Genomic DNA, 12,218 nt, shown 5'->3' with positions numbered 1-12,218 from the left:
ATCAAGTAATAATACTGCTTTGTACACACAGAGCTGAGTAGGTTTGGGCAAAAATTAAATTACGCCAGAATAAATCATATAATTTTGCACCATACTTGTTATTTGAAATTCCACCATTATCCTGGGTCACATAACTACCTGCCATTTATAACAAAATGTTACAACGGATGCAGGGGAATAATGCGAACGGCCAGAACACAAGCGGAAGTTGCTTGCACCACTTGTGTTTTTTACTTTTTTTTTTCTTGCAAACTCAGTCTTTACCTCACAAACTGACATGAGAACGCATTATGAGCTAAAATATAGTGCTTATTGACAATTTGCATTTCATGTGATTTTACCCAAATTTTGCATAATTACGCTAATGCACATTACGAGAATTTCATAAACACCGCATTGCAGAGTCATGCTTATGTAGGTTAGGTGTATGAACTTTGGAAAATATTAAAGTCTGTGTTATCCAGATAAGTAAACTCTAAATGTCTAAACCGAATTCTAGAGGAATGGCTGACTCTGGCCCAAATCCGTCCCCATTTTCTACATACATATAAATCAGCGTCCTTTCCTGTCTTCTGACAGGTTTGTACTCCTACCTCATTTAAATAAATCTGATCCATCTCTGATTATTCATGACATCAAACATTACTTTTCCACAGAACATAAAACACCAAACACAAAATTGTTGAATTCTGCTGCTATCTCTGTGCTACAGCTCTTTTAAATGCCAAAAATTAACTGACAAGAATACACCAACTGAATAACCAAAGGAATTTATTTAGAGCATACAAAGGGCATTCAAAACGTGCAGGGTTTAAAAATAATGGCTTGAGGATCGAGGAGTGCTCAGTCTTACAGGATCTCTTTTAGGAGCCCCCACTTCCCTGCATTGAAATGTTAAAGAAAACAACAAAAATCAAAACTCAAGTGTTTACAATTTTTGGAAGCCAAGGACTGCTTACAATAAGCCTTCTGATGGTACACTACATAATAAACGGATTCACCGGAAGAAGCCAGCTTAACTCTAAAAGTGTACTTTTTAATGAAATGAATGTGGTAACAATGAAATAAATAACCTCGCTCCCATCAAGCTGAACTACAACAGAAATATTTACAGAGCACTTTAATGACAGAAGAATACGCTTTGCATGAAAACAAAGTCATACAAGTCTCTTTGATTACAAACTCAAGTTTTGCAATAAGTCCATCTTTGCTTGACTATATCCTTTGTCTATTTACAGAGCATGAGCTCATTTTTAAGTAAAGAAAACATGTTTGCATACGAAATTAATTAACAGTCTTCTGTTCATACCATAACTAGCAGTACTAGGGTGACAGCTTCATGTTCTGAACAATTAGGGAGGAAACACAGCACACACATGCAATGCTGCAACTTAAATAGAACAAGCACAACTCCTATGTAATGTACACATAGATCTGCAGTTCAATGCCCAATGCTATATTTTACGCAATGAACTCAGCCTGTCCTAGCAATTTATCTAAACTCGTCTACAATTCTCTTTAAACACTGGAACGTCACACCTCAGATGTCAGTGAACCAGTTTCAGTGAAATACATTTTAACCTAAAAGATACTTTGTCTCTGTAGTAAAGGGGCCCGTTTGGCATGGTCACCCCCACTTTTTGCCTGGTACATGATGTGATTTTGACTGCAAATGCATTGGGTTCCTGCTTACCAGGTCCTCAGTGCAAGGTCTCTTTCCAAAAACTGTACAATTGTTTCCCCAATTGGCAAAACCTTTAGCACCATCTGCAAGTCCCTAGTAAAGTCCCCAGACAATTGTACCCGTGTACCTAGGACCGGAGGTAATAAAGAGCCCCCCCCCCCCAAAAAGGCTGTAGAACGAATTGTGCCACCTTAAGGAATCCCTCACCAATTACATGCAAGACTGCCATTGCAGGCTGCTTGTCTTGGTGCAGACAAAAGTGAAAACACAACATGTCACACATCCCTGTGTGCCATGTCCCCTACCACTGCATGTAATATTTTTAAGTCACTCTGACTGCAGACCTAACAACCCTAAGGTAGGGTGTTGAATATTACATGTGAGGGCATACTTGCTTGAGCAGATATGACCCTCTGCTGGTCAGTTCTACTGCTGACAGTACAAGTGACAAGGGAAGCCATTTTAAAACATGTGCTGAACACTGGTGAAAATGAGTTTCCCAGCTACATGATGACTTCACTGAAAATAGGGATGTTTGGTATCAAACATCTCATATTGGTAAAGCCACACTGATGCCAGTGTCATATTTACCAATGCATGCACCCATAGGGCACCTTAGAGATGCCCCTGAATACCTAGCAGCCTCTGATGTCCTTGCTGACTGGTTTTTAACAGCCTGCCACCAAAGACACTGTTCTGACCTCCTAGGGTGATAGAGTTTGCCCTCAGGAGACCCAGACCAAAAACCTGTTCAGGAAGAGGGTCTAACACCGGCTCTGACAGGATGATCTGCGGATTACCCTCCTTGGGCTTGCAAACTTTAAAGAACCTGCTGCTTTGGAACTTGAATCTGGCTCACCTCATAGGAGAGGAAGCCTCCCCCTGTACAGAGCTCCCTTGGCACCTTGATAGGTGAGAAAATTAGCTAGTCAAACAGGTGTGCCACATCCAGGCTAGTGACACCCTTAAGGTGGGCTACTGTGAGGTGGGCATGATTTTTCATAAGTAGCCATCTTTGTGATGGCATGCTTAGGAATTCTGTGACAGGGTTATGCCCACTTCCCACAGGAAGTGCTCATATAGGAGCCGTAGTGACCCAAAGGGTCAGTAGCCAATTGGCTAGTACCCTACACTCCACTAATGCCCCATAATTCAGTATTTAGGGGAGCCCCTGGCACCAGAGAAGCAGATCCAGGTGACCTAATAAGAGAGAGAGGACACTTAAGACCTGTGAAAGCAGACGTGTGAAGAAGCAGCTGCTGACTCCAGGAACTTGGGAGGACTGCCTGCCTCTGAAAAAGACTCAAAACCTCCTGTGAACAGCAGACCTGTTCTGAAGAAACTCCACAAGAGGAGACTCTGAGGCTCTGGATCTGCCAAAACCAGATACCGGAAGCCACCTCTGCACCAGTCGTCTATGGTCAGAGTCCAAGTGGGCCAACAAGGTTTCCTGGCCCTCCAGAGCTAGAGTCCATTGTAGTTTCACCCCTCCTGGACTCCCCATCACCTGCAGCCTGTGCACGCCAACCCCCTTTACTGCTCTGGTAAGGAAAAATCTGATGCCCAAGGACACCTCTGCACCTGTCGCCGCTGGGCCTTGGAAAAGAGGACCAACAGTGTAAGCCCTTCCTTGAGCATCGCACGGCTTGAGCCCACATGCTAGTTCAGCCCGGCTGGCTTCCTAGCCATAACCTGCAGACTCTTTTCACAGTGACCAATCCCCATTGAAACGCATTGGGCTCCTGACGCCGATTTACACCCTGCACCGAGACGCCCTCATACCGGTGATGGTGTACTGCTGGTGCTGCCTTGGACCTTTCCCACCACTCACCTTAACTCCTGGAGATTGGTCCTGTAAGTTGATGTACTGTACCTGTCTGCAGAACACGTTCTTCCTTCCAGAAGTATCAACATTTTAAAGTGAAAAGAATTTATATTTTAAAGCGTACTTACCTGAACGATTTTTCTCCGATGCCTAAACATACATAAAGGTACTTGGTATTTTTATAAATTGGTCTGGATCTCCTTCTTGAGTTGTGTATCTCATTTATTAATCACTGTGTGTAACTGCAAACGTCTTGCACTCCTCTGTGTTAAGCCTAAGGCTGCTTGATCACACTACCCCCCAACAGAGCACTTTGGGATTGCACAGTAAGCCCCAGTCCACTCATAAGGGAACCCCTGGACCTTTTACACAGTATATCAAATTTGATATATAACATGAAGAGCCAGCTTCTTACAGTCTCAAATAATGACAAGCAAAGTGTAGTAAGGCTAAATCCTGGGCTATGTGAAAGAGCCGATTGGAAGCTAAAACACTCATCAACAATGAAGAGAGGAAGGTGGAGGGAAGATTAGTGGACCAATGGCAATGGCAGGTGACAGTGGTGATAAGCAGTTGTATGTCTAATGTATTATTGTCATATGTAAACAAGGCCAGAATGGGGACCCAAAGCGTCCCTGGCAATTTTTATCGAACCAGCCCCTGGGGAAGCACTGCCTGGCCCCGGGAAGTTGAAAACGCTTGCTTGCTGCTTTTGTCACTTGGGGCCGATATTGCAGCACCGCTGCAAAACCATCACCCAATGACAAAACCAGCGCTGGACACCGGCCCCCACCCTTCAGCCTCCAAGTGAAATGCCCGATGCCCTGTCCGGCCCCATCAGCAAATAGGGCTATATAAAATGAGGTTACGGTTCTTGACATAATAAATTCATAGGATCAATAAGCTTTTACGATGGCCTCATGAAACATTGTTTCTAAAGTAATTCTTGTAATTTCACCTCAGATGAAAGCCATTGTTCAAACTCTGGTCCGAAAGATAGTCAACCACAGTCCTTGATTTAAATGAATTACTCTAGCATTCCATACATTCTAGAGAACTAACCATGATAACATGCTTTTTGAACCTGCATTGATGCCTATGTGCACAGCATCAAATCAATACCAAACTTACTCTGTTCATTCAGTTGAGACATGGGAGATTTGATCGATAGATCTTTGTAGATATATTATGCCCAGTGTTAAAACAGAATTACAAAGCAGAACAGATCAAATACAACATACATTTATTCCAGGGTATAAAACTGAAATGAATTCAGGAAAAGACAGTATGGAAAGCAATAGTGCATTATTATATAACAAGAATGATTTGTGGTGTTACCATAAACATGGATTGCCCAGAACGGTCATCTTCAGCCTGTAATTTCAACATGTTATTTGGGAGGGTGAGTGATTTGGGTGACAATCATCCACTGACAGTAATGATCAATATACAGACTTGGACAGTATTTTCACTGGCTGTCCTATTTTTCTTAATTCACATATTTTGTGGACAAATAGAATAAGAACCACAATGGAGCATGATCAACTACACCCCACAAAAAGAAAAACAAAGTATTATCCTGAACGCAGGTACATTCAAACATACAGCTACATAAAAGAGTGCATCAACAATTGGCATAGATTTTCTATTTACAGGAGTATGCAAAAATACATTATAAAAACACAACACGCTCCCCTTTCCAGATTTATCTTTGTAACCAGACTACATATACTTCATTAGAGAAAAACAGTTTGCTCTCAAGTATCAAAGTCACAGTAATACTGAAATGCAGAAAGAATAGGATGTACCAGATTTAAGGACCGGTGCATGTAAACCAGCAAAACAACATCCTGCTTCAATGTGCCCCAACACGGTGATGCTGCAGCCATTTGCTGAACTGCAATAAGACTTTTCACAGGCAACTGAAAAACACATTCCAGTTTCGAGTTGATGCTAAATCGTAGGTTGCAGAAATACTATCCTCATGGTAGTGTAGGTGGATAGTCTTAAAACAGTGGTCACTGGACATGAGGCCTTGGTTTTAAAATAAGCTTCCCCGTCTGCAAAATATAAAAGTCAAGAAAACAAAAAATTGTATTATTATGCATTTCACAGACAAGCATGCACACACCAATACCAGCATAGAATGATTTACCCTTAAAAAGTCAGTGGATGTGTTGGATGTTGAGCCTTACTGAATAAAAAGGCTTCTTTAGATTACCGCAAGGAACCATTCGAGGTCACAGTGTAAAGATCAACCTTAATCCTAAAACAGGTGTTTTCCGCACTTTAAAAAGCTAAATACGGTGAAAGATTTTGACTGGCAGTCATGTGAAGGTTAGGCACATAGTGAAACCCAAATTAGTTCAACACAGGCCACAATGTCCAATGTGGAGTCTTTATTGACTTTTATTCTAGTTCGCCATCATGGAAATTTTAAATGCAATAAACAGCGATTGTCTCTGCCAACCTGCAAGATACCAAAGATATGTCCTATAGCTAACATGAAGGGTTGTATGTGATTTCATAGCAAAATGATTTAATGGAAAAATGATTTCATGGAATACCATTACTGAGAAACCATTTCATCTAAACTTTTTAATGGAAATTTTCAGTATGAATTGAATTTACCTTTCTGAAGAAACCTATTCATAGAAAGTATTTTTGGCCGAAAGTGGCTTTTGAATGTTTATTTAGTACACGTAAATGCAATGGTAATGGGTCTTAATTTTAGACACATTTTTGTCAGATATTTATTTCAGTGCTTTACTTCAGCGGACATTATTTCATATTTATATTGTCTACTTTGTCAGACAATCACTTCAGATGCTTTTAATTTTCTGACCTATCTCCACCAGTAAACAACATCCATTGCTGACCCCTTAACCCCTAAATACCATCAATGCCTGCCCCCTAAAGCGCCTAACCACACCTAAACAACAACCATCCATGAAGTCTAAAAGCCCGTTCTCCCCAAAAAATGTACCATCCCTGAATCCCAATGACTCACTACCCTTAACGCCACCCATTCCTGAACCCTAAAACCCCTTTCTACGTCTAAACCCCACCAATCCCATACCCTTTAAAACACCTCAGAATACCCAAACTCCACCCTTCTTTTAAATCTAAAAAACCCTCACCATCTTTAAACACCAGCCATCCATGGCCCATAAGAACTCATCACCCTAAACTACTCTCCCCTGAGCCCTAAAAACCCCTTACTACATCTAAACCCCACCCATCCCTGAATCCTTAAAACCCCTCACCACCCTAAACATCACCCCATTCTGAACCACAAAAATTCTTCACCACCATAGCAGCTACACATAATTGAACTTTAAAAACTCACCAGCCCTAAATTCTGCCTATCCATGAACCCTAAAAGCCCTCGACACCCATACACTACACCCGTCCCTGAAACCTAAAAACCTCACACACCTTAACACCACTCATCTGTGAACCTTAAAAAGCCCTCCCCACCGCTGCACTCCACCGAACTCTGAACCCTAAAAACCCAAATCTATGTCCAAACTCCAATTATTTCTGACGTCTAAGAACCCCATTATTACCCTCAGCAGGATCCATCCATCCATCACTGTGCCCAAAAAACCCACAGAAGTTGTTCGCGCCACCCAGGTTTAATGTAATTTTGGATTTTCGTTAAAATTCTCTTTCCTTTAAAATGCAAAATGTTTGTTTTAATTTTCGATTTTTTTGCATTTCGTTAAAAAAATGTTTTTAATTTTTCGATTCTGCCAATGTGGTTTCTATGTTTCCCTTTTTCTATTAATTCACCTACTGCAAAAATGAAGAAAAAAAATGATTTAAAAAAATTACTACGCAGTAATATAGATCAGTTTTTTCAGAGAAACTTGGCTCACCTGAGCATCTGCCCTGTTGTCAAAGCCCAAACAGTGATATCTTACAGTGATATTTTACGGTATGGACTGCTCTCCAAATAGTTGCTCAGGAAATGTTATAGGGACATTGGAGGTTTTCTGTGGAGGAGTCCGTTGGCACACTGGACAGGTGATGTAATACATTGCTCTGAGACGGAGAGGTTGTATAGTAGGAGCTGTATTAATCTACTTTCCTAAAGTTTCTGATACCAGAGTGCGTTTGTTAAAGTCAAGGGTGTGGAGCGACTTATCCAGTTGCAAGGAATATTATATAAAGCTATTGGAAGCAAAATGCTCCTATTTATACGAAAACATGTTAACACATTTGAGGGGGGGATAGATATGTTCTAACAACAACTATTCAAATGACATTCTGTTAGGTTTATTAGACAAAGATTAAACATCAATAACACTAATCATAGGAGTGCAAGTAATATCAAGTATTGAAGCTGCTTGCACAGAAATGTGCTGAAAATCGGTTTCGAGGATAGGCCTTAGAGATGCGATTCTACAAGACACAGTTATGTCTTAATGTGGATAAGACTCTTCTGTGCCCGCACTTGGGTGTCCAAAAGCAAAATATGCCCCTCAGATACGGGTTGGACCAGCAGGAATGAGAGATTAAGAAAAAAAATAAAAGCGATGGAGAGAGCAAGTGAGTATACAAAATATGTGAGGGGAAAAAAATCAGCACTTATGAATGAATATCAATGAAGATTTAATGATGGAGTAATAAAGTTACAAGCTAGCAACCACAAGGGATTCTATGATGCCATTACCTCAATATAAAAAGGACCTGCTCTGGATTTTGAATCCTGCATCAATAAAGGACTAGCAATAGCACACACAACACAAACATATGTACACCAAGTATCACTGCAGCGAGGCTAACCTCTAGTAATGACCCAGAGGATTTCCTGTTCTTTTAAATTCTACCAGTTGTGAATGTATCAACAAACCGAAATAAAAGAGCAATAGACAATTAGTAAAGGATTATTTAATACACAGATTAAAAGTCAAGTGCAACCTCTGTGCTCAGCAAACAATGTATACACTTTCCAATGGCTTGGGACACAAAGTGTAAGGAATGAAGGAGGACTCACCCACCTTTGTTCTACTTATTTTAATTGTACATAAATCTCTATTGCAATTAGTGAATGTTGTGTATGACTGACTTGAAGAAACGCCACCATTTATTCAACTTAGGTCTACTACCTACTCAACTATGCAATTTGTAAAGGGGCTGACGAAACACTTACAGGGAAAAACATTACATGCAAGCAGATTTTTGCAAGAATAAGAACTTTTCAAAGATGGAGACCTTTTTTCTAATAGGGTTGAGGAAAATACATCCTACCAATTTGTCACAATAACTCAGTTTTCATAACATTACTAAAGAACTTTTAGATTAACAATATACAAGTAGTTGAATGAGTAACCTCCAAATAGGACATGACTTCAATCCCAATGATAAAAAAAAGTAAACACACTGCTCAAGTTAAGTAGCGCCTAAACTGGATATGAATCACTTACAGCTAACAAAAAAAGGAGCATTCTTCATGCATAGTGCGAAAATGCAAACAGTTCTTTATTTAGAGATGTTAAAACACAGAAGTGCAAATGCTTATACCACCTACTTGGTTTTAAATGACGTGTTCCTGCCCCAAACATGTTGCGCTCATCCTGGTGGACTTCCCTTCATTGGTTTCTTGCCCGTGAGCTTCTCCCCTGCCTGTTCCACACTGCTTCTGCACCCCAACCTCAATATTGCTTCCCCTCACTCATACCCTCCTCCTCTTGCCAGTAGCTTCTCCTATCCCCTCCTTGCATTACTTCCTTCATCTATGCCCTCTGTGTTGCTTTCCTCCACCTTGGTACTTCAAAACTCCGTACTAACAAGTTTTTAAAAAGAAAAGGAATACTGAGTACTTTTATAGGTGCGCATACCTACAAAACAATTTGACCGCCATGTCATAGCAACTTTCTTTTTTTACTTTGTTATTTTTAATATCCTGTTGGATAATATGACTTGTATAACTGTTTTGCCCAGTCATGTATCAGACCATGCACAGGTGTTTTCCTTTTGGGAAAAAAGGCATAATTTACACCCCAGATGGACACTTAAAAGGTCTATGCTGTCACATGTTGATATAGCGAGGGCCACTTAAGACTATTTTTCTATAAATATTGTTTCGACTTCCATGGACTAAGTCTGGGATGCCTTTAAGGCCAACATAAGGGGCCTGTTACATTGTCTTATTTGCAAGAAGAATAGGGCAGAAGCAAGGGAGCTACGAACCCGGGAGGGGAGAATCCTTCTACTGTAGGAACAGAGGTCTTGGTTTATCCATTGCAGCACTGAAAGGCTCTCACAAGTTCAGAGGGACTTGGAAGATGCCAGTCAGGAGCATAGGGGTAGGTTAGAACACAAGTGCAGGGCTCAATGGATGACAAAAAATATGCAGAACTGAGTATGACGAGAGGGCAGGCGCCCTCTTGGCATGAAAAGCAAGAGTAGATCGCGCAAAGAACAATATCAATGAACTGATAATAAATGAAAGCGGGGAGAAGTCAAGAAGCCTAGAGGACATGCAAGCCTTCCGTCTCTCTCCATTCTCAGAACTATATAAGGAAGAGACAGTGCCTAATACTGAAACCGTTCAAACTTGGCTGAGAGAGAAATCTCTGCTGACTTTAATGAATGAGGGTTATGAAAGCCTAGAAGCTCCAATCACTGAAAATGGAATTAAAGTCCAAATAAGCAAGGGCAAAAACAATAAGGCAGCAGGTACTGATGCGCTTCCCAGTGAGGTTTATAAACTCCCCCTGGATGAATTGTTCCCAATATTGGGTATCCCATTCAACTCAGTGTATAGTTCGGAAGGACAGGCTCAGAGGTCCTGGAAAAAAGCAACCCTCGTACTCATCCTGAAGCCTGGAAAGACCCCATAAAAGCAGATTCCTATAGACCAATCTACCTGCTGAATGTAGATTATAAGATCTTCATGAGTGTTCTTGCTGGGAGATTGGTCAACTTGGCTCCTCAGCTGATAAATTCTGTCCAAAAAGGTTTCATTCCCAGGAGATATATCCAGGAGCAGACTCACCAGCTAATTGGTAACATCAACTTGGCTATGGGGCAATCGGATCCCTTGGCCGTTGTGGTACTAGACACGGCCAAGGCCTTCGATAGAGTCTGCTGGGTATACCTCTGGAAGGTTTGTAAGGAGATGGGTATTGGTCCTATTTTTGTTCAGACCTTGATAAATTGTTATCAAGGAGCTTCCGCAAAAATGTTGCTAAATGGAATGTTACCCTCTAGCTTTTGTTGTGGGTCGAGTTAGATACCGTATATAGGTTTCCCGATTTACGCCCTTATATAGGCACAATACACATTGTCCTTATATAGGCATAGAAATTCTACTCTTATTTAGGCATTATCCATGCTAACCAAATACAAGCATGGCCACCTACATCCGTCCATCCACATCACAACGAGTTTTTGGAACACCAGACTCTTAAGCCTTTAGGACTTCCCCTTGCTTGGATTATTGATTTCTCCAAGAACTCATTTATTATGCATGAACATCTATTCCTTAGGGGTTCATTCATGACGTTCCTCTGCCTGACTTTTACGTCAATACTGGCTTTCCTAAACACCTTAAAGGTATAAATATACCTTCACTTGCCATGGCAAACCACGGCACGGCTCGGCTGTATACTTGCATGGCTCGCCACGGCAAGTTCGGAAGGAAGTCAAGTCCCCGCGTGACGAACTGACCAGACACAGTCATCCGCTTCGCAGAGAATCCAGCTCCAGGGTTTCTGACTCCCCTTGCGGGGTGTTAGCGATCGACACCCAGAAAGAGATTCCAACCTCTCTCATTCTAAGGTATGGAGCGGACTAGAACCTAGAGGGACTTTTGGCAAATCATGGCAACACCAATCTAAACTATAGCTGAACTAGACTAAAGAAAAACGGCACCATCTTCTTACCTCGTACTCCACTTAGGTTAGGTACACTGGGGTAGAACTAGCTAGAAGCACCAGATTAGTATTCACATTTTTGGCTGTGTTATTTATGTATTTTTATTAATATATGTCATAGCTACAAATCGTTCTATTGCAGTATTATTTTATCTTACTGCTAACGCTGTACATATTATAAATCGCATTCTGTCTTACGATTGTAGCAGTTCATATCTCTTGCACGAGAAATAAGACTGTTCAATAAACCCTTTTTATTGAAACGGCAGTCTACCTATTTCTGTGTAACCTCTGTAGAAACGAAGCATGCACGATTGACTGAGTGAAACGGTTATCTATTGTTTCCACGATTCTGGGACTGTTCCAATTCTAATGGAAACAAAGTTGTCATGTTTATGTGGTCGTCAGAAACTAATCCCTTCTTTTATATTTCGAGAAGTTTCTAGTGAACTCTGAGTTAGCTGGCACACACAAGTAATTAAGTTTAATGTACTCGATAGAGGCATACCGACCTCAGTCCTATGCCACAACTATAGTATATATTATTCCTATCAGGGATATAGGAATTACACTACACTTTAACATGCAAAGAGGAACTAGACAGGGCTGTCCCATCTCTCTGTTGTTCGATGTTCACATAGAGCCATTGGCACAAGCAATAAGATCAGACAACCTGATTTCCCCCTTTAAATCTCAGCAATATTGTAGCAAGGTGGCTCTTTATGCTGACGATTTGCTGTTATATACCAACGATCCGGGGGCGGTTATACCTAGGGTGAAGCATTGTTGGAAGAATTTGGCTCCCTTTCAGGATATCTAGCCA

The 12,218-nt window shown here is 41.1% G+C and overlaps 1 protein-coding gene across 1 annotated transcript in view; it reads right to left on the bottom strand.

Moving 5' to 3' along the window:
• Positions 1–754: 754 nt before the first annotated feature.
• The window catches only part of CNEP1R1 (CTD nuclear envelope phosphatase 1 regulatory subunit 1), a 93,034-nt gene continuing 81,570 nt past the window's right edge, over positions 755–12,218 (bottom strand). The window contains exon 6 of the mRNA XM_086948891.1: positions 755–5,569. Coding sequence (XP_086805017.1) covers positions 5,528–5,569 — 42 coding nt within the window. The 3' untranslated portion in view covers positions 755–5,527. The remainder of the gene's footprint in view (positions 5,570–12,218) is intronic.

The sequence above is a fragment of the Lissotriton vulgaris genome, unplaced genomic scaffold (genome assembly GCF_964263255.1).
Source record: "Lissotriton vulgaris unplaced genomic scaffold, aLisVul1.2 SCAFFOLD_1797, whole genome shotgun sequence".
NCBI classification, from domain to species: domain Eukaryota; kingdom Metazoa; phylum Chordata; class Amphibia; order Caudata; family Salamandridae; genus Lissotriton; species Lissotriton vulgaris.
This window is presented reverse-complemented; position numbering and strand designations above follow the sequence as displayed.